The sequence below is a fragment of the Coregonus clupeaformis genome, chromosome 15 (assembly GCF_020615455.1).
Source record: "Coregonus clupeaformis isolate EN_2021a chromosome 15, ASM2061545v1, whole genome shotgun sequence".
NCBI classification, from domain to species: Eukaryota; Metazoa; Chordata; class Actinopteri; order Salmoniformes; family Salmonidae; genus Coregonus; species Coregonus clupeaformis.
The window spans coordinates 12,422,756-12,445,512 of NC_059206.1; the positions used below are offsets into that span (position 1 = coordinate 12,422,756).

Genomic DNA, 22,757 nt, shown 5'->3' on the forward strand with positions numbered 1-22,757 from the left:
AGCTCCCTGTCCCCTATGTCATAATTTCGCTCCGCCGGGCTGAGCTTCTTGGAATAGAAGGCACAGGGGCGGAGTTTAGGTGGCGCGCCTGACCGTTGTGAAAGCACGGCGCCAATACCGGCCTCAGACGCGTCCACCTCTACCTGAAATGGTAAAGAGGGATCCGGATGCGCCAGCACCGGAGCCGAGGTAAACAGGTCCTTCAGCCTCCCAAACGCCCTGTCCGCCTCGACTGACCACTGCAGACGCACCGGACCCCCCCTTCAAGAGAGACGTGATGGGAGCTGCCACTTGCCCAAAACCCCGGATAAACCTCCGGTAGTAATTCGCAAACCCCAAAAACTGCTGCACCTCTTTCACAGTGGTTGGTGTTTGCCAATTACGCACGGCCGACGCTTCGGTCTACCTCCATCTTCACCCCTGACGCTGACAACTGATACCCCAAAAAGGAGATAGACTCCTGGAAAAACAGACACTTCTCTGCCTTCACATACAGGTCGTGCTCCACCAGCCTCCGCAACACTCTGCGCACCAGGGCCACATGCTCGACACGGGTAGGTGAGTACACGAGAATGTCATCTATGTACACAACGACTCCCTGTCCCTGCATGTCCCTGAAGATCTCATCCACAAATGATTGGAAAACCGACGGAGCATTCATCAACCCGTATGGCATGACTAGATACTCGTAATGGCCCGAGGTGGTACTAAAGGCTGTTTTCCATTCATCATCCTTCTTGATGCGCACCAAGTTGTGCAGCGCTCCTGAGATCTAATTTCGTGAAGAAACGCGCCCCATGCAACGACTCAGTCATGGTCGCAATCAGCGGGAGTGGATAACTATACTTCACCGTAATCTGATTGAGACCACGGTAATCGATGCACGGACGCAAACCACCATCCTTCTTCTTCACGAAAAAGAAACTCGAGGGACGCGGGGGAAGTGGACGGCCGTATGTATCCCTGTCTCAGCGATTCGTCTATGTAAATCTCCATAGCTTTCTTCTCCTCCTGAGACAGAGGATACACATGACTCCGTGGGAGCGCAGCTCCTGCCTGAAGGTTTATCGCACAATCCCCCTGCCTATGGGGTGGCAACCGCGTCGCCCTCGCCTTACTAAACGCGATAGCCAAATCCCCATACTCAGGTGGAATGTGCAATGCGGGCACCTGGTTTGGACTCTCCACCGAGGTAGCCCCTCACGGAAACGCCCAAACATCTACCCACACACTGAGCAGACCACTCCATCAGAGCCCTCTCCTGCCACGAAATCACTGGGTTATGGGTACTCAACCAGGGCATGCCCAGCACCACCGGATACGCAGGAGAGTCAATCAGGAACAGCTGAATCATCTCCTGATGATCCCCCCTGCGCACACATCCTAAGTGGCGCCGTGACCTCCCTGATCAAGCCCGTACCCAACGGACGACTATCTAGGGCGTGAACGGGAAAAGGAACATCAACAGGAATGAGGGGAATCCCTAACGCTAAACAAAACTTTTTATCAATAAAATTCCCAGCTGCGCCTGAATCTACCAGCGCCTTATGCTGGGCATGAGGTGCTACCTGTGGAAAACATACAGGCATACAGAAATGGGCAACAGAGAGCTCTGGGTGAGTGGGGCGCCTACTCACCTGGAAGGAATCCCCAGTGCGGGACCTGTCGTCATCTCCCCTAGGAGGCCATCCCCAGCACCTAGCCGCGGTGTGTCCTCCCCGACCACAGTTGGTGCAGTGGATGGACCCCCTAGTCTGCCGACTCCTCCTATCTCTAGCGCCAGCGCCCCGAGCTCCATAGGACACGGCTCGGATGCGCTGGAGGATGGAATGGACGGACCCCCCTCAGGACGTCCGCGGGTAGCCAATAGGTTATCTAACCTGATTGACATGTCGACCAGCTGGTCGAAAGTGAGACTGGTGTCCCTACAGGCCAGCTCCCGACGGACGTCCTCTCTGAGGCTACATCGGTATAGATCGATGAGGGCCCGCTCATTCCACCCTGCATCTGCCGCTAGAGTACGGAATCGAGTGCGAATTCCTGGGCACTCCTCCTCCCCTGCCTGAGGAAGACCAGACGCTCCCCGCCGCTTTCCCCTCCGGGGATGGTCGAACACCGCCCTAAAGCGGCGGGAGAACTCGGTGTATGTAATAGTCGTGGCGTCGATCTTCCTCCACTCCGCGTTGGCCCACTCCAACGCTTTACCGGCCAGGCAGGAGATCAGGGCGGACACGCTCTCATGCCCTGAAGGTGCCGGATGTACTGTGGCCAGGTACAGCTCTACCTGGAGCAGGAATCCCTGACACCCAGCTGCGGTCCCGTCGTAGGACCTCGGGAGAGATAGTCGGACTCCGCGAGGTTCCGGCGCTGGACTGGGTGGGCTGGCCGATGGTGCTGGCAGGGCGGCTGGCGGTGGAGGCGGACCCCAGCCTCGGAGGGTGGTCATCACCTCCTGCAGGGCGGCCCCATCTGCAGGAGCTGCTCTTGCTGTTCCCGAACCTGGGTTTCCAGTCTTGAATGTGCTGCTTCGGCTCCTGCTGATTCCATACTGTGTGGTGTGTGATTCTGTCAGGTCGTGTTGTAGGTGTGGTGTAGGAATCAAACGCAGGAAGCAGACTGAATTCCAAAAGCTGTATTCCTGCCTAAACACAGGCAACAGGACGAAATAAGCCTGACAGCAAAATACGCACGAAGGCGAAAAGACAATGCGCACAAACAGGTGCGTCAGGATGAAATAAGTGCACACACAAGTGCAACGAACGCTCCAGCAAACAGTGGAGAAAATAACGCTCAACCGAGCAATACACAGACTGACGGTAACAATCACACACAACACAAGACAAACACAACGAGAAACTTATAGGACACTAATTACTACAAAACAGAAACAGGTGTAGAAACAAACAGACAAAAGCAAACGAACATGAAACATCAATCGGTGGCAGCTAGAATTCCGGAGACGACGAACGCCGAAGCCTGCCCGAACAAGGGAGAGAGGCAGCCTCGGCCGAAACCGTGACACCGAGTCTGCGTCTCTCACATGGATAGGCAGACCATTCCATAAAAATGGAGCTCTACATTTTACATTTTAGTCATTTAGCAGACGCTCTTATCCAGAGCGACTTACAGTTAGTGAGTACATACATTTTTCTTTTTTCTTTTTCATACTGGCCCCCCGTGGGAATCGAACCCACAACCCTGGCGTTGCAAGCGCCATGCTCTACCAACTGAGAAAGCCCTGCCTCCAGCTGTTTGCTTAGAAATTCTAAGAACATTAAGGAGGCCTGCATCTTGTAGGTATGTACGGCAGGACCAAATCAGAGAGATAGGTAGGAGCAAGCCCATGTAATGCTTTGTAGGTTAGCAGTACAACCTTGAAATCAGCCCTAGCCTTAACAGGAAGCTAGCACTGGAGGAATATGATCAAATATTTGGGTTCTAGTCAGGATTCTAGTAGCCGTGTTTAGCACTAACTGAAGTTTATTTAGTGCTTAATCTGGGTAGCCGGAGAGTAGAGCATTGCAGTAGTCTAATCTAGAATTGACAAAAGCATGGATTAGCTTTTCTGCATCGTATTTGGACAAAACTTTTCTGATTTTTGCAATGTTACGAAAATGGAAAAAAGCTGTCCTTGAAATATTCTTGATATGTTCGTATAAAAGAGACATCATGGTCCAGAGTAACGCCGAGGTCCTTCACAGTTTTATTTGAGACGACTGTCCAACCATCATGATTAATTGTCAGATCCAACAGCAGATCTCTTTGTTTCTTGGGACCTAGAACTAGCATCTCTGTTTTGTCCGAGTTTAAAAGTAAAACATTTCCCACCATCCTCTTCCTTATGTTTTTGAAACACAGGCTTGCACGGTAGGCAATTTCACCATGTTTCATCGAAATGTACAGCTGTGTGTCGTCCGCATAGTAGTGAAAGTTGACATTGTGTTTCCGAATGACATCACCAAGAGGTAGAATATATAGTGAAAACAATAGTGGTCCTAAAACAGAACCTTGAGGGACGCCGAAACTTACAATTGATTTGTCAGAGGACAAACCATCCACAGAGACGATCTGATATCTTTCCGACAGATAAGATCTAAACCAGGCAAGAACTTGTCCGTGTAGACCAATTAGGGTTTCCAATCTCTCCAAAAGAATGTGGTGATCGATGGTGTCAAAAGCAGCGCTAAGGTCTAAGAGCACGAGAACAGATGCAGAGCCTTGGTCTGATGCCATTAAAAGGTCATTTACGACATTCACGAGTGCAGTCTCAGTGCTATGATGGGGTCTAAAACCAGACTGAAGCATTTTGTATACATTATTTGTCTTCAGGAAGGCAGTGAGTTGCTGCGCTACAGCTTTTTCAACATTTTTTGAGAGGAATGGGAGATTAGATATAGGCCGATAGTTTTTTACATTTTCCGGGTCAAGGTTTGGCTTTTTCAAGAGAGGCTTTATTACTGCCACTTTTAGTGAGTTTGGTACACATCCAGTGGATAGGGAGCCATTTATTATGTTCAACATAGGAGGGCCAAGCACAGGAAGTAGCTCTTTCAGTAGTTTAGTTGGAATAGGGTCCAGTATGCAGCTTGACGGTTTAGAGGCCATTACGGCTGGTGGAGGTCCTGTAGAACCATGGCCAGATAAAGTCCGGGGTGAAAAAGTTGAATGAAAAAAAAAGTTGAGCGAGTAAAAAACTGACATTGGTAAATGTATTAAAAACTGAAAAGTTTGGCAGATAGCCAAACAGCACAACAGCACGGAGATAAGTCCGGAAGTTGAGGGCTGAGCAATCAACGTGAAGCTCGATAGGAAAATCTAACTGGCAGTTTTTCTCACTGTTTAAATGGTAGGCCTGCTATTTCACCTAAACCTGGAACCAAACCCATCCATTATGAAGTCTGAGCCCACAGTCTTGCTGATATGGTGCACTACATGACCAAAAGTATGTGGAAATCTGCTCGTCGAACATCTCATTCCAAAATCATGAGCATTAATATGGAGTTGGTCCCCCCCTGTGCTGCTATAACAGCCTCCACTCTTCTGGGAAGGCTTTCCACTAGATGTTGGAACATTGCTGCGGGGACTTGCTTCCATTCAGCCACGAGCATTAGTGAGGTCGGGCACTGATGTTGGGCGATTAGGCCTTGGCTCGCAGTCGGCGTTCCAATTCATCCCAAAGGTGTTCGATGGGGTTGAGGTCAGGGCTCTGTGCAGGCCAGTCAAGTTCTTCCACACCGATCTCGACAAACCATTTTTGTGTGGAACTCGCTTTGTGCACGGGGTCATTGTAATGCTGAAACAGGAAAGGGCCTTCCCCAAACTGTTGCCACATAGTTGGAAGCACAGAATCGTCTAGAATGTCATTGTATGCTGTAGCGTTAAGATTTCCCTTCACTGGAACCAAGGGGCCTAGCCCGAACCATGCAAAACAGCCCCAGACCATTATTCCTCCTCCACCAAATGTTACAGTTGGCACTAAGCATTCGGGCAGGTAGCGTTCTTCTGGCATCCGCCAAACCTTGATTTGTCCGTCAGACTGCCAGATGGTGAAGCGTGATTCATCACTCAAGAGAACGCGTTTCCACTGCTCCAATGGCAGCGAGCTTTACACCACTCCAGCCAACGTTTGGCGTTACACATGGTGATCTTAGGCTGCTCTGCAATTGGAACCAATTTCATGAAGCTCCCGTTGAACAGTTATTGTGCTGACATTGCTTCCAGAGGCAGTTTGGAACTCAGTAGTGAGTGTTGCAACTGAGGACAGGCTTCAGCACTCGGCGGTCCCGTTCTGTGAGCTTGTGTGGCTTAACACTTCGCAGCTGAGCCGTTGTTGCTCCTAGACATTTTCACTTGACAATAACAGCACTTACAGTTGACCGTGGCAGCTCTAGCAGGGCAGAAATTTGACTAACTTTCTTGTTGGAAAGCTGGCATCCTATGACGGTGCCACGTTGAACGTCACTGAGCTCTTCAGTAAGGCCATTCTACTGACAGTGTTTGTCTATTGAGATTGAATGGCTAGAGGTTGGGGCTGAAAGCTTGTTGGGTTGAAAGGAGGTTTTGGAACAAGATGGAGCCACTTTCTTTCTCTGCCCTGCTAAACTGCCAATGGCGTGTTCTGTAACATCTTAGCCAATGGCGTGTTCTGTAACATCTTAGCCAATGGCGTGTTCTGTAACATCTTAGCCAATGGCGTGTTCTGTAACATCTTAGCCAATGGCGTGTTCTGTAACATCTTAGCCAATGGTGTGTTCTGTAACATCTTAGCCAATGGCGTGTTCTGTAACATCTTAGCCAATGGTATGTTCTGTAACATCTTAGCCAATGGTGTGTTATGTAACATCTTAGCCAATGGTGTGTTCTGTAACATCTTAGCCAATGGTGTGTTCTGTAACATCTTAGCCAATGGTGTGTTCTGTAACATCTTAGCCAATGGTGTGTTCTGTAACATCTTAGCCAATGGTGTGTTCTGTAACATCTTAGCCAATGGTGTGTTCTGTAACATCTTAGCCAATGGTGTGTTCTGTAACATCTTAGCCAATGGTGTGTTCTGTAACATCTTAGCCAATGGTGTGTTCTGTAACATCTTAGCCAATGGTGTGTTCTGTAACATCTTAGCCAATGGCGTGTTCTGTAACATCTTAGCCAATGGCGTGTTCTGTAACATCTTAGCCAATGGCGTGTTCTGTAACATCTTAGCCAATGGCGTGTTCTGTAACATCTTAGCCAATGGTGTGTTCTGTAACGTCTTAGCCAATGGTGTGTTCTGTAACATCTTAGCCAATGGTGTGTTCTGTAACATCTTAGCCAATGGTGTGTTCTGTAACATCTTAGCCAATGGTGTGTTCTGTAACATCTAAGCCAATGGTGTGGATTAGAGAGATGGCTGTCTGGGTCTGGGTCTGTGTTGTGTTGGAACGCTGAGTGGACTTGGCAGAGTGAGAGCAGAACAGAACCGGCTATAGGAGATGCAGAACAGAACAGGCTATAGGAGTTGTTGAGCAGAACAGAACAGGCTATAGGAGTTGTTGAACAGAACAGGCTATAGGAGATGTAGAACAGAACAGGCTATAGGAGATGTAGAACAGAACAGGCTATAGGAGTTGTAGAACAGAACAGGCTATAGGAGTTGTAGAACAGAACAGGCTATAGGAGTTGTAGAACAGAACAGGCTATAGGAGTTGTAGAACAGAACAGAACCGGCTATAGGAGATGTAGAACAGAACAGGCTATAGGAGTTGTAGAACAGAACAGGCTATAGGAGTTGTAGAACAGAACAGGCTATAGGAGTTGTAGAACAGAACAGAACAGGCTATAGGAGTTGTAGAACAGAACAGGCTATAGGAGATGTAGAACAGAACAGAACAGGCTATAGGAGTTGTTGAACAGAACAGGCTATAGGAGATGTAGAACAGAACAGGCTATAGGAGTTGTAGAACAGAACAGGCTATAGGAGTTGTAGAACAGAACAGGCTATAGGAGTTGTTGAACAGAACAGAACCGGCTATAGGAGTTGTTGAACAGAACAGAACCGGCTATAGGAGATGTAGAACAGAACAGGCTATAGGAGTTGTAGAACAGAACAGGCTATAGGAGTTGTAGAACAGAACAGAACAGGCTATATGAGTTGTAGAACAGAACAGGCTATAGGAGATGTAGAACAGAACAGAACAGGCTATAGGAGTTGTAGAACAGAACAGGCTATAGGAGTTGTAGAACAGAACAGGCTATAGGAGATGTAGAACAGAACAGGCTATAGGAGTTGTAGAACAGAACAGGCTATAGGAGTTGTAGAACAGAACAGGCTATAGGAGATGTAGAACAGAACAGGCTATAGGAGATGTTGAACAGAACAGGCTATAGGAGATGCAGAACAGCACAGGCTATAGGAGATGTTGAACAGAACAGGCTATAGGAGTTGTTGAACAGAACAGGCTATAGGAGTTGTTGAACAGAACAGAACAGGCTATAGGAGATGTAGAACAGAACAGGCTATAGGAGTTGAAGAACAGAACAGGCTATAGGAGTTGTTGAACAGAACAGAACAGGCTATAGGAGATGTAGAACAGAACAGGCTATAGGAGTTTTAGAACAGAACAGGCTATAGGAGTTGTTGAACAGAACAGAACAGGCTATAGGAGATGTAGAACAGAACAGGCTATAGGAGATGTAGAACAGAACAGAACAGGCTATAGGAGATGTAGAACAGAACAGGCTATAGGAGTTGTAGAACAGAACAGGCTATAGGAATTGTAGAACAGAACAGGCTATAGGAGATGTAGAACAGAACAGAACAGGCTATAGGAGTTGTAGAACAGAACAGGCTATAGGAGTTGTAGAACAGAACAGGCTATAGGAGTTGTAGAACAGAACAGGCTATAGGAGATGTAGAACAGAACAGGCTATAGGAGTTGTAGAACAGAACAGGCTATAGGAGTTGTAGAACAGAACAGGCTATAGGACATGTAGAACAGAACAGGCTATAGGAGATGTTGAACAGAACAGGCTATAGGAGATGCAGAACAGAACAGGCTATAGGAGATGTTGAACAGAACAGGCTATAGGAGTTGTTGAACAGAACAGGCTATAGGAGTTGTTGAACAGAACAGAACAGGCTATAGGAGATGTAGAACAGAACAGGCTATAGGAGTTGTAGAACAGAACAGGCTATAGGAGTTGTTGAACAGAACAGAACAGGCTATAGGAGATGTAGAACAGAACAGGCTATAGGAGTTTTAGAACAGAACAGGCTATAGGAGTTGTTGAACAGAACAGAACAGGCTATAGGAGATGTAGAACAGAACAGGCTATAGGAGATGTAGAACAGAACAGAACAGGCTATAGGAGATGTAGAACAGAACAGGCTATAGGAGTTGTAGAACAGAACAGGCTATAGGAGTTGTAGAACAGAACAGGCTATAGGAGCTGTAGAACAGAACAGGCTATAGGAGTTGTAGAACAGAACAGGCTATAGGAGTTGTTGAACAGAACAGAACCGGCTATAGGAGATGTCGAACAGAACAGGCTATAGGAGTTGTAGAACAGAACAGGCTATAGGAGTTGTAGAACAGAACAGAACAGGCTATAGGAGTTGTAGAACAGAACAGGCTATAGGAGATGTAGAACAGAACAGAACAGGCTATAGGAGTTGTAGAACAGAACAGGCTATAGGAGTTGTAGAACAGAACAGGCTATAGGAGTTGTAGAACAGAACAGGCTATAGGAGATGTAGAACAGAACAGGCTATAGGAGTTGTAGAACAGAACAGGCTATAGGAGATGTAGAACAGAACAGGCTATAGGAGTTGTTGAACAGAACAGAACAGGCTATAGGAGTTGTAGAACAGAACAGGCTATAGGAGATGTAGAACAGAACAGGCTATAGGAGTTGTTGAACAGAACAGGCTATAGGAGTTGTTGAACAGAACAGAACAGGCTATAGGAGATGTAGAACAGAACAGGCTATAGGAGTTGTTGAACAGAGCAGGCTATAGGAGATGTAGAACAGAACAGGCTATAGGAGTTTTAGAACAGAACAGGCTATAGGAGTTGTTGAACAGAACAGAACAGGCTATAGGAGTTGTTGAACAGAACAGAACTGGCTATAGGAGATGTAGAACAGAACAGGCTATAGGAGTTGTAGAACAGAACAGGCTATAGGAGATGTAGAACAGAACAAGCTATGGGAGATGTAGAACAGAACAGAACAGGCTATAGGAGATGTAGAACAGAACAGGCTATAGGAGTTGTAGAACAGAACAGGCTATAGGAGCTGTAGAACAGAACAGGCTATAGGAGTTGTAGAACAGAACAGGCTATAGGAGTTGTTGAACAGAACAGAACCGGCTATAGGAGTTGTAGAACAGAACAGGCTATAGGACATGTAGAACAGAACAGGCTATAGGAGATGTTGAACAGAACAGGCTATAGGAGATGCAGAACAGAACAGGCTATAGGAGATGTTGAACAGAACAGGCTATAGGAGTTGTTGAACAGAACAGGCTATAGGAGTTGTTGAACAGAACAGAACAGGCTATAGGAGATGTAGAACAGAACAGGCTATAGGAGTTGTAGAACAGAACAGGCTATAGGAGTTGTTGAACAGAACAGAACAGGCTATAGGAGATGTAGAACAGAACAGGCTATAGGAGTTTTAGAACAGAACAGGCTATAGGAGTTGTTGAACAGAACAGAACAGGCTATAAATAATAAATAATAATAATAATAATAATAATAATAATAATAATAATATGCCATTTAGCAGACGCTTTTATCCAAAGCGACTTACAGTCATGCGTGCATACATTTTTTTTTTTTGTGTATGGGTGGTCCCGGGGATCGAACCCACTACCTTGGCGTTACAAGCGCCGTGCTCTACCAGCTGAGCTACAGAGGACCACGGAGGCTATAGGAGATGTAGAACAGAACAGGCTATAGGAGTTGTTGAACAGAACAGAACAGGCTATAGGAGATGTAGAACAGAACAGGCTATAGGAGTTGTTGAACAGAGCAGGCTATAGGAGATGTAGAACAGAACAGGCTATAGGAGTTTTAGAACAGAACAGGCTATAGGAGTTGTTGAACAGAACAGAACAGGCTATGGGAGATGTAGAACAGAACAGGCTATAGGAGTTGTTGAACAGAACAGAACAGGCTATAGGAGATGTAGAACAGAACAGGCTATAGGAGTTGTAGAACAGAACAGGCTATAGGAGTTGTTGAACAGAACCGGCTATAGGAGATGCAGAACAGAACAGGCTATAGGAGTTGTTGAACAGAACCGGCTATAGGAGATGCAGAACAGAACAGGCTATAGGAGTTGTTGAACAGAACAGAACAGGCTATAGGAGATGTAGAACAGAACAGGCTATAGGAGTTGTAGAACAGAACCGGCTATAGGAGATGTAGAACAGAACAGGCTATAGGAGTTGTAGAACAGAACAGGCTATAGGAGTTGTTGAACAGAACAGAACAGGCTATAGGAGATGTAGAACAGAACAGGCTATAGGAGATGCAGAACAGAACAGGCTATAGGAGTTGTTGAACAGAACAGAACAGGCTATAGGAGTTGTAGAACAGAACAGGCTATAGGAGATGTAGAACAGAACAGGCTATAGGAGTTGTTGAACAGAACAGAACAGGCTATAGGAGATGTAGAACAGAACAGGCTATAGGAGATGCAGAACAGAACAGGCTATAGGAGTTGTTGAACAGAACAGAACAGGCTATAGGAGTTGTAGAACAGAACAGGCTATAGGAGATGTAGAACAGAACAGGCTATAGGAGTTGTTGAACAGAACAGAACAGGCTATAGGAGATGTAGAACAGAACAGGCTATAGGAGTTGTTGAACAGAACAGAACAGGCTATAGGAGATGTAGAACAGAACCGGCTATAGGAGATGCAGAACAGAACAGGCTATAGGAGTTGTAGAACAGAACAGGCTATAGGAGTTGTTGAACAGAACAGAACAGGCTATAGGAGTTGTAGAACAGAACCGGCTATAGGAGATGTAGAACAGAACAGGCTATAGGAGATGTTGAACAGAACAGAACCGGCTATAGGAGATGTAGAACAGAACAGGCTAATGGAGTTGCACTGTGGAGCGTGCCGTGTCATGTCACCCACACACAAAACTCTCTGCTGCCCTCAGCTCTGTCCCGTGGAGCTCTTCTGTGAGCTGGGCTCTCTGATGCCCTCAGCTCTGTCCCGTGGAGCTCTTCTGTGAGCTGGGCTCTCTGATGCCCTCAGCTCTGTCCTGTGGAGCTCTTCTGTGAGCTGGGCTCTCTGATTCCCTCTGGTGCCCTCTGCCTGTTATCGGATCAATGAGTGAAACATGGAACTTTGAGAGTCAACGTTAATGTTCCACTGAATGAGCTTATCCATAATGCAAAGCCTGTTGTCAACTCCAACATTTTTGTAGCTTCAACTTTAAGGCGTCCGGTTTGATGTTGTGTGGAGTGACTGTGCCGTGTGGTTATTAGTAGAAAGCTATACAGTAAACCAGTGATCTTACAGTAAGCTGTTGTGAAACAATGCCATTTCATACGACCCAATCCCATACATACCATACATTCATCCATGTGTACAGGGTAAAACCATACGTATGGGTAAAACTCCACTGGGTAGTCTCATGGAGGCCGATTAAGACGTAATAAATGCACGCCTTCCCTACGCGCGCCTTCCCAACGCGCGCCTTCCCTACGCGCGCCTTTCCTACGTGCGCCTTCCCTACGCGCGCCTTCCCTACGCGCGCCTTCCCTGCTACGCGCGCCTTCCCTGCTACGCGCGCCTTCCCTACGCGCGCCTTCCCTTCCCTACGCGCGCCTTCCCTACGCGCGCCTTCCCTTCGCGCGCCTTCCCTACGCGCGCCTTCCCTTCGCGCGCCTTCCCTAAGAGCTGCAGGAGCAAAACATTTCCTTTTTGACGTGCCACAGGCTGAGGTAGAGCATCCTGTTATGAGAGATGACAGCGGCCAGGTTCAGTGCCACAGGCTGAGGTAGAGCATCCTGTTATGAGAGATGACAGCGGCCAGGTTCAGCCCGTAGTGGTGATAAAGCTACTGCACGAGAGGGGAGAAGTGTTCAGTTCTGTCGATGCTACTATACTGTAAATGACTGTGTGCTGTATTATACTGTAAATGACTGTGTACTGTAAATGACTGTGTACTGTACTGTACTGTAAATGACTGTGTACTGTACTGTACTGTACTGTAAATGATTGTGTACTGTACTGTACTGTAAATGATTGTGTACTGTACTGTAAATTACTGTGTACTGTACTGTAAATGCTACACACACAAAAAAATACTAATTAGAAAGGTTGTGGAACCCTTTTTGGTTCCAGGTAGAACCCTTTTGGGTTCCATGTAGAACCCTTTTGGGTTCCAGGTAGAACCCTTTTGGGTTCCATGTAGAACCTACCTGAAACTAAGAAGTGTTCTACCTGGAACCAAAAAGGGTTCTCCTATTGGGACATCCGTAGAACCCTTTTGGGTCAAGCATTAGTAACCACGCCCTACCTTGTGTTTGACGTAAATATGTCGTTAGGGGTATGGACACAGGCAAATAAGTCTGGCTGCACAACCGATTGGCAAACTTATTGCAAATTGAGAAATCATGTGACTAAACTGAATAAAAAGAAGAAGAAACTACACTATGAAACAAAGATAAATGACATAAAGAATGATAGTAAAAAGCTTTAAATGAAATTTTGGGAAAAAAGGCAAACTCAGCTCCATCATTCATTGAATCAGATGGCTCATTCATCACAAACCCTACTGATATTGCCAACTACTTTCCTATTTTTTTCATTTGCAAGATTAGCAAACTTAGGCATGGCATGCCAGCAACAATTGCTGACACTAAACATCCAAGTATATCTGACCAAATTATGAAAGACAAGCATTGTAATTTTGAATTCCGTAAAGTGAGTGTGGAAGAGGTGAAAAAGGTATTGTTGTCTATTAACAATGACAAGCCCCCGGGGTCTGACAACTTGGATGGAAAATTGTTGAGTATAATAACGGACGATATTGCCACTCCTATTTGCCATGTTTTCAATTTAAGCCTACTAGAAAGTGTGTGCCCCCAGGCTTGGAGGGAAGCAAAAGTCATTCCGCTACTTAAGAATAGTAAAGCCCCCTTTTACTGACTTAAATAGGCGACCAATCAGCCTGTTACCAACCCTTAGTAAACTATTGGAAAAAATTGTGTTTGACCAGATACAATGCTATTTTACTGCAAATTGACAACAAACTTTCAGCATGCTTATAGAGAAGGACATTCAACAAGCACATACACAAATGACTGATGATTGGCTGAGAGAAATTGATGATAAAAAGATTGTGGGGGCTGTTTTGTTAGACTTCAGTGCGGCTTTTGACATTAACGATCATAGTCTGCTGCTGGAAAAACGTATGTGTTATGGCTTTACACCCCCTGCTATATTGTGGATAAAGGGTTACTTGTCTAACAGAACACAGAGGGTGTTCTTTAATGGAAGCCTCTCCAACATAATCCAGGTAGAATCAGGAATTCCCCAGGGCAGCTGTCTAGGCCCCTTGCTTTTTTCCATCTTTTCTAATGACATGCCACTGGCTTTGAGTAAAGCCAGTGTGTCTATGTATGTGGATGACTCAACACTATACACGTCAGCTACTACAGCAACTGATATAACTGCAACACTTAACAAAGAGTTGCAGTTAGTTTCAGAATGGGTGGCAAGGAATAAGTTAGTCCTGAATATTTCCAAAACTAAAAGCATTGAATTTGGGTCAAATCATTCACTAAACCCTAAACCTCAACTACATCTTGTAATGAATAATGTGGAAATTGAGCAAGTTGAGGAGACTAAACTGCTTGGAGTAACCCTGGATTGTAGACTGTCATGGTCGAAGCATATTGATACAACAGTAGCTAAGATGGGGAGAAGTATGTCCATAATTAAGCGCTGCTCTGCCTTCTTAACAACACTATCAACAAGGCAGGTCCTACAGGCCCTAGTTTTGTCACACCTGGACTACTGTTCAGTCGTGTGGTCAGGTGCCACAAAGAGGGACTTGGGAAAATTGCAGTTGGCTCAGAACAGGGCAGCACGGCTGGCCCTTAAAAGTACACGGAGAGCTAACATTACATGACATGCATGTCAGTCTCTGCTGGCTCAGAGTGGAAGAGAGATTGACTTCATCACTGCTTGTTTTTGTAAGAGGTGTTGACAAGCTGAATGTACCGAGCTGTCTGTTTAAACTACTACTACACAGCTCAGACACCCATGCATACACCACAAGACATGCCACCAGAGGCCTCTTCACAGTACCCAAGTCAAGAACAGACTATGGGAGGCACACAGTACTACATAGAGTCATGATTACATGGAACTCTATTCCACATCAGGTAACTGATGCAAGCAGTAGAATCAGATTTTAAAAAAACAGGTAAAAATACACCTTATGGAACAACGGGGACTGTGAAGAGACACACAGAAGGGTATAGCACACATTGTGATATTGTTGTATGGCGTATTAAACATTTTGTATTGTAGATATGTAGTGGTGTAATAATGTCATATGATGTACTGTTTTATATTTTGTTTTATATGTAATGTAAGTGCTTTAATATGTTTGGACCCCAGGAAGAGCTAATGGGGATCCCTAATAAATACAAACAACATTACTTAGTAGCGATGGGGGGCCACAAAAAATCTGAACTCATCATGAGGGGCCGCAGTGGATTGTGGCCTGCGTACCCACACATGCAGTCAGATGCCTTTTGGCAACATTTTGTTGGGGTTAGTAGGTAGTGAATGAATTAAATGTTACTTATTGTAAAAAAAAAAAAAAGTGTTACCAAAATGTTAGCTGACATGGGCTAATTGAGTTACTGACATAAGAAGAGAAAAACTACTGATGCACAACCACATTTCAAAATTGCAACTATTTTAACTCTCAACAGTAAGTTGAGATCCCAACTGAGTTACTAAAAAAACTAATATATATAAATGTATATAAACTCAGCAAAAAAAAGAAACTCACTGTCCTCTCACTGTCAACTGCGTTTATTTTCAGCAAACGTAACATGTGTAAATATTTGTATGAACATAACAAGATTCAACAACTGAGACATAAATTGAACAAGTTCCACAGACATGTGACAAACAGAAATGAAATAATGTGTCCCTGAACAAAGGGGGGGTCAAAATCAAAAGTAACAGTCAGTATCTGGTGTGGCCACCAGCTGCATTAAGTAATGAAGTGCATCTCCTCCTCATGGACTGCACCAGATTTGCCAGTTCTTGCTGTGAGATGTTACCAGACATTTCTGGGGGGAATGGGCCCTAGCACTCACCCTCCGATCCAACAGGGCCCAGACGTGCTCAATGGGATTGAGATCCGGGCTCTTCGCTGGCCATGGCAGAACACTGACATTCCTATCTTGCAGGAAATCACGCACAGAATGAGCAGTATGGCTGGTGGCATTGTCAAGCTGGAGGGTCATGTCAGGATGAGCCTGCAGGAAGGGTACCACATGAGGGAGGAGGATGTCTTCCCTGTAACGCACAGCGTTGAGATTTGCCTGCAATGACAACAAGCTCAGTCCGATGATGCTGTGACACACCGCCCCAGACCATGACGGACCCTCCACCTCCAAATCGATCCCGCTCCAGAGTACAGGCCTCGGTGTAACGCTCATTCCTTCGACAATAAACGCGAATCCGACCATCACCCCTGGTGAGACAAAACCGAGACTCGTCAGTGAAGAGCACTTTTTGCCAGTCCTGTCTGGTCCAGCGATGGTGGGTTTGTGCCCATAGGCAACATTGTTGCTGGTGATGTCTGGTGAGGACCTGCCTTACAACAGGCCTACAAGCCCTCAGTCCAGCCTCTCTCAGCCTATTGCGGACAGTCTGAGCACTGATGGAGGGATTGTGCGTTCCTGGTGTAACTCGGGCAGTTGTTGTTGCCATCCTGTACCTGTCCCGCAGGTGTGATGTTCGGATGTACCGATCCTGTGTAGCTGTTGTTACACGTGGTCTGCCACTGCGAGGACGATCAGCTGTCCGTCCTGTCTCCCTGTAGCGCTGTCTTAGGCGTCTCACAGTACGGACATTGCAATTTATTGCCCTGGCCACATCTGCAGTCCTCATGCCTCCTTGCAGCATGCCTAAGGCACGTTCACGCAGATGAGCAGGGACCCTGGGTATCTTTCTTTTTGTGTTTTTCAGAGTCAGTAGAAAGGCCTCTTTAGTGTCCTAAGTTTTCATAACTGTGACCTTAATTGCCTACTGTCTGTAAGCTGTTAGTGTCTTAATGACCGTTCCACAGGTGCATGTTCATTAATTGTTTATGGTTCATTGAACAAACATGGGAAACAGTGTTTAAACCCTTTACAATGAAGATCTGTGAAGGTATTTTGATTTTTACGAATTATCTTTGAAAGACAGGGTCCTGAAAAAGGGACGTTTCTGGGATGATTTATCCACAGGCCTACAAAATGGGCCCTGCTTTAGAGCAAAGGCCTTTCTAGATGTCACCAGACATGGACTGTGAGGGTTTCTGTTGGATTTCATGATTTTCATTAGACGTTTGGACCCCTTGGGAAGCCTATTTATTAATGTACGAATCAGAAGTGGACCAGGATGATCCTTAAGTGTTTCTCATCCCTTTTATCCTGAAGGTCTGTAAATAGATATCCTTGTATATCTGTCTTTAATAAAGGTTAGATCTGGAGTTTCTAATCTGGCCAATGTTGACCCTAGTCTGATTATGTTAACCAGATCAGACCTCAGCTGGGGAGTGAGGGGGTTGGCACACGGTCTGGTGTGACTGACCACCCAGAGACTGGAAGTAGAGCTTATTGTGTTTGTTCTCTTCTAACCTCCCTCTCTCTCTATCTCTCTCTCTCTCTCTCTCTCTCTCTCTCTCTCTCTCTCTCTCTCTCTCTCTCTCTCTCTCTCTCTCTCTGTCTCTCTGTCTCTCTGTCTCTCTCTCTCTGCCTCTCTCTCTCTCTCTCTCTTTCTCTCTCTCTCTGTCTTTCTCTCTTTCTCTTTCTTTCTTTCTCTCTCTCTCTCTCTCTCTCTCTCTCTCTCTCTGCTTTATTTCTTTCTCTTTCTCTTTCTCTTTCTCTTTCTCTTTCTCTTTCTCTCTCTCTCTCTCTCTCTCTCTCTTTCTCTTTCTCTTTCTCTCTCTCTCTCTCTCTCTCTTTCTCTTTCTCTTTCTCTTTCTCTTTCTCTTTCTCTTTCTCTTTCTCTTTCTTTCTTTCTTTCTTTCTTTCTTTCTTTCTTTCTTTCTTTCTCTCTCTCTCTCTCTCTCTCTCTCTCTCTCTCTCTCTCTCTCTCTCTCTCTCTCTCTCTCTCTCTCTCTCTCTCTCTCTCTCTCTCTCTCTCTTTCTCTCTTTCTCTCTTTCTCTCTCTCTCTGTCTCTCTCTCTTTCTCTCTTTCTCTTTCTTTCTTTCTCTCTCTCTCTCTCTCTCTCTCTCTCTCTTTCGCTTTATTTCTTTCTCTTTCTCTCTCTCTTTCTCTTTCTCTCTCTCTTTCTCTCTCTCTCTCTCTCTCTCTCTCTCTCTCTCTCTCTCTCTCTCTCTCTCTCTCTCTCTCTCTCTTTCTTTCTTTCTTTCTTTCTTTCTTTCTCTTTCTTTCTTTTTCTCTCTCTCTTTCTCTTTCTCTTTCTCTCTTTCTTTCGTTGTCTATCTCTCTCTCTCTCTCTCTCTCTCTGTCTCTCTCTCTCTCTCTCTCTCTCTCTCTCTCTCTCTCTCTCTCTCTCTCTCTCTCTCTCTCTCTCTCTCTCTCTCTCTCTCTCTCTCTCTCTCTGTCTCTATGTCTCTCTCTCTCCCTCCCCCACAGGTATCCCCTTCCCCAAGAACTTCATCCAGATCTGTAAGAAGATCATCTGCCGTCTGTTCCGGGTGTTTGTTCACGTCTACATCCACCATTTTGACCGTATGATGCTGATGGGAGCTGAGGCCCACGTTAACACCTGCTACAAGCACTTCTACTACTTTAGCACAGAACTCAACCTCATAGACCGCAAGGAGCTGGAGCCACTGGTGAGTCAAGTCAAGACAGAGGGTGCATCCCTAATGGCACCCTATTCCGTATATAGTGCACTACTATTGACCAGGACTCGTGAGTAGGAGTACAAGGAGAAACCTATGCAATCCTCTCAGATATACACAAGTGGCTAGGTGTTTATTAAAAGCCTGTGGTCACCCGGTAGTCGTCTACTCTGGCGGCAGGCAGCTAGCAGTTAAGAGCATTGGGCCAGGAACCGAAAGGTCTCTGGTTCGAATCCCTGAGCCGACTAGTTGAAAAATCTGTCGATGTGCCCTTGAGCAAGGCACTAAACCCTAATTGTTCTGGATAAGAGCGTCTGCTAAATGACTCAAATGTAAATGTTCTATAGGGTCTGACTGGACTGGTGTCACCTACGGGTTAGAAGGAAATCAAGGATCAAAGAAGATTAAGAGATCAGTGTTCAATACAGCTGCCTCCGGACCACATATAGCTTAGCCACCTTCTATGCTATTCATCCCCATTCTGTCTGTCTGTCTGTCTGTGTCTCCACGTGGACTCTCCCTCCCTCCTGTCCTCCTGTCCTTCCTCCTAACCTCCTGTCCTCCCTCCTGTCCTCCTGTTCTCCTGTCCTCCCACCTGTCCTCCTGTTCTCCTGTCCTCCCTCCTGTCCTCCTATCCACCCTCCTGTCCTCCTTTCCTCCTGTCCTCCTTTCCTCCTGTCCTCCTTTCCTGCTGTCCTCCTTTCCTCCTGTCCTCCCTCCTGTTCTCCTGTCCTCCCTCCCATTCTCCTGTCCTCCCTCCTGTCCTCCTTTCCTCCTGTCCTCCCTCCTGTCCTCCTTTCCTCCTGTCCTCCCTCCTGTCCTCCTTTCCTCATGTCCTCCCTCCTGCCCTCCTTTCCTCCTGTCCTGTCCTCATGTCCTCCTGTACTCCCTCCTGTCCTCCTTTCCTCCTGTCCTCCCTCTGTCCTCCCTCCTGTCCTCCCTCCTGTCCTCCCTCCTGTCCTCCCTCTTGTCCTCCTGTCCTCCTGTCCTCCCTTCGTCCTCCTATCCTCCTTCCTGTCCTCCCTTCCATCCTCCTGTCCTCCCTCCTGTCCTCCTGTCCTCCTGTCCTCCCTCCTGTCCTCCTGTCCTCCCTCCTGTCCTCCCTCCTGTCCTCCCTCTTGTCCTCCTGTCCTCCTGTCCTCCCTTCGTCCTCCTATCCTCCTTCCTGTCCTCCCTTCCATCCTCCTGTCCTCCCTCCTGCCCTCCTTTCCTCCTGTCCTCCCTCCTGTCCTCCTGTCCTCCCTCCCGTCCTCCTGTCCTGTCCTCCCTCCTGTCCTCCTGTCCTCCCTACTGTCGTAATACAGAAGAAAATACAAAAGAGGAGTAGAGTTCCATTCTAACAACCCCACTCTCCTGGTCTAATAACCCCACTCTCCTGGTGTAATAACCCCACTCTCCTGGTCTAATAACCCCACTCTCCTGGTCTAATAACCCCACTCTCCTGGTCTAATAACTCCACTCTCCTGGTCTAATAACCCCACTCTCCTGGTCTAATAACCCCACTCTCCTGGTGTAATAACCCCACTCTCCTGGTGTAATAACTCCACTCTCCTGGTCTAATAACCCCACTCTCCTGGTCTAATAACCCCACTCTCCTGGTGTAATAACCCCACTCTCCTGGTCTAATAACTCCACTCTCCTGGTCTAATAACCCCACTCTCCTGGTCTAATAACCCCACTCTCCTGGTCTAATAACCCCACTCTCCTGGTCTAATAACCCCACTCTCCTGGTCTAATAACCCCACTCTCCTGGTCTAATAACCCCACTCTCCTGGTCTAATAACCCCACTCTCCTGGTCTAATAACCCCACTCTCCTGGTCTAATAACCCCACTCTCCTGGTCTAACAACCCCACTCTCCTGGTCTAACAACCCCACTCTCCTGGTCTAATAACCCCACTCTCCTGGTCTAATAACCCCACTCTCCTGGTCTAATAACCCCACTCTCCTGGTCTAATAACCCCACTCTCCTGGTCTAATAACCCCACTCTCCTGGTCTAATAACCCCACTCTCCTGGTCTAATAACCCCACTCTCCTGGTCTAATAACCCCACTCTCCTGGTCTAATAACTCCACTCTCCTGGTCTAATAACTCCACTCTCCTGGTGTAATAACCCCACTCTCCTGGTCTAATAACCCCACTCTCCTGGTCTAATAACCCCACTCTCCTGGTCTAATAACCCCACTCTCCTGGTCTAATAACCCCACTCTCCTGGTCTAATAACTCTACTCTCCTGGTGTAATAACCCCACTCTACCTCTTCTTGTGCATTCATTCTTATTGTGCATTCTTTCTTTTGCCACATTTCGCAATGAAAACGCCTTCAGTGAACATGAATAATAATGAATGGAGCTGTTATTTGCATAGAGAGAGAAGTTCTTCTCAGTCCTGCTGCCTCCAACTCCTCCAACAAATATTTTCAGTCTTTTAACTCAAATCCCTTCTGAGTTAAATGTGAATATAAAATAGGCCTACAAGTGAGGTTCTGTAAACAGAACACAAGCAGACAATGAAGACTTGTTAAGAGGGGTGGAGGGGAGTGATAAAATAAAATAATAAAACAAGCCGAGCTAAAAAGCAAAGGACAATGACTTCTTTCTCTTGATTATCATAAGAGATCCCCATGACCATGGCAGGAGAATGCCAACACCCACGCAGATTTGAAACAGCCCAGAGAGAGAGAGAGAGAGAGAGAAGGCCACTGTGAAAGTCTGGCAGGAATCAGAGGCTGAGCGGATCAGATCAAGCAACATTGCGCTAATAGTGTTTTTGTTTGCTTGATTAAAATAGCGGTTTGTTTGTTTGTTTTAAAGCAATACGGAACCTTAAAATGCTCTTGCCTGGTCAGTTTTCCTTTACCAAACATTATTCAAAGTTAAGTTGGATGTTCAGTGCATAATTATATTAAAATATTTCCATTTACCATTTACCTGTCCCCTGTCCTGTATGTGAATCCTTCTCATTTGGTCTTATGGTGGCTCAGGAGAGAGGGAAAGAGAGGAGGTGGGGAGAGAGAGGAGGTGGGGAGAGTTATTTTGTTGATAGGCAACAGAGCAAGTAACGTACACACACAGGAGAGAGAGGAGGTAGGGTATGAGGAGGAGAGAGAGAGAGAGAGCGAGCGAGCGAGAGCGAGAGAGAGAGAGAGAGAGACAGAGAGAGAGAGAGAGAGAGAGAGAGAGAGAGAGAGAGAGAGAGAGAGAGAGAGAGAGAGAGAGAGAGAGAGAGAGAGAGAGAGAGAGAGAGAGAGAGAGAGAGAGAGAGAGAGAGAGAGAGAGAGAGAGAGAGAGAGAGAGAGAGAGAGAGAGAGAGAGAGAGAGAGAGAGAGAGAGAGAGAGAGAGAGAGAGAGAGAGAGAGAGAGAGAGAGAGAGAGAGAGAGAGAGAGAGAGAGAGAGAATGAGGAGGAGAACACTGGGGATCTTGTCCCTGCTCGGTAGAGAGGAAGGCTGCTGCCTAACTGGCTGGCTGGCTGTGTGTGTCAGTGGACCTTGTCAGGGTGGAGCTCAGTATGTCAAATACCCACCTGGCCAAATGGTTGGCGGAATCTGCTGTCACTAGAGGGGGCACATTTGGAAGTCAAGTGTGCATGAAAACAAATGATGTGACTTTTGAAGTTGTTTCATCCTCAGTCACGTGTAACTGTGTTTCTTTTCTCTCTTCCAGAAAGAGATGACGTCTGGGATGTGTCACTGAGGTGCTGCAGAACGACTGGAGCAGCTATGATCAGTTTCTGGGTCACCTCACCCTGCTGGCATGGCAGGAGGTTACCATGGAGATACAGAGGGGTACACAGTTGACTCTGAAGCTTGATGACATCATCAGCGTGATTCAACTAGCTAGATGTAATCACTGTCATTCTGATAGCCAGAGAAGAACCTGTTACCTACAGATATACCTGGCTGGCTGGATGGCTGGATGGATGGATGGATGATAGGCACTGTAGCAAAGACAGACTCTACTATTTCTACTGTAGTTGTTTACTTTAAGGATCTCCCTCTGTAACACCACGACATTGAGGAGGATCTCCCTCTGTAACACCACGTCATTGAGGAGGATCTCCCTCTGTAACACCACGTCATTGAGGAGGATCTCCCTCTGTAACACCACGTCATTGAGGAGGATCTCCCTCTGTAACACCACGTCATTGAGGAGGATCTCCCTCTGTAACACCACGTCATTGAGGAGGATCTCCCTCTGTAACACCACGT

At 46.5% G+C, this 22,757-nt stretch overlaps 1 protein-coding gene across 1 annotated transcript in view; it reads left to right on the forward strand.

Moving 5' to 3' along the window:
* LOC121581829 (MOB kinase activator 3B) overlaps positions 1 to 22,450 on the forward strand; it is a 59,790-nt gene extending 37,340 nt beyond the window's left edge. Inside the window, exons 2-3 of the mRNA XM_041897191.2 lie at positions 18,338 to 18,540; positions 22,213 to 22,450. Of these exons, the coding sequence (XP_041753125.1) occupies positions 18,338 to 18,540; positions 22,213 to 22,242 (233 nt within the window). The 3' untranslated portion in view covers positions 22,243 to 22,450. The remainder of the gene's footprint in view (positions 1 to 18,337; positions 18,541 to 22,212) is intronic.
* Positions 22,451 to 22,757: the final 307 nt, after the last annotated feature.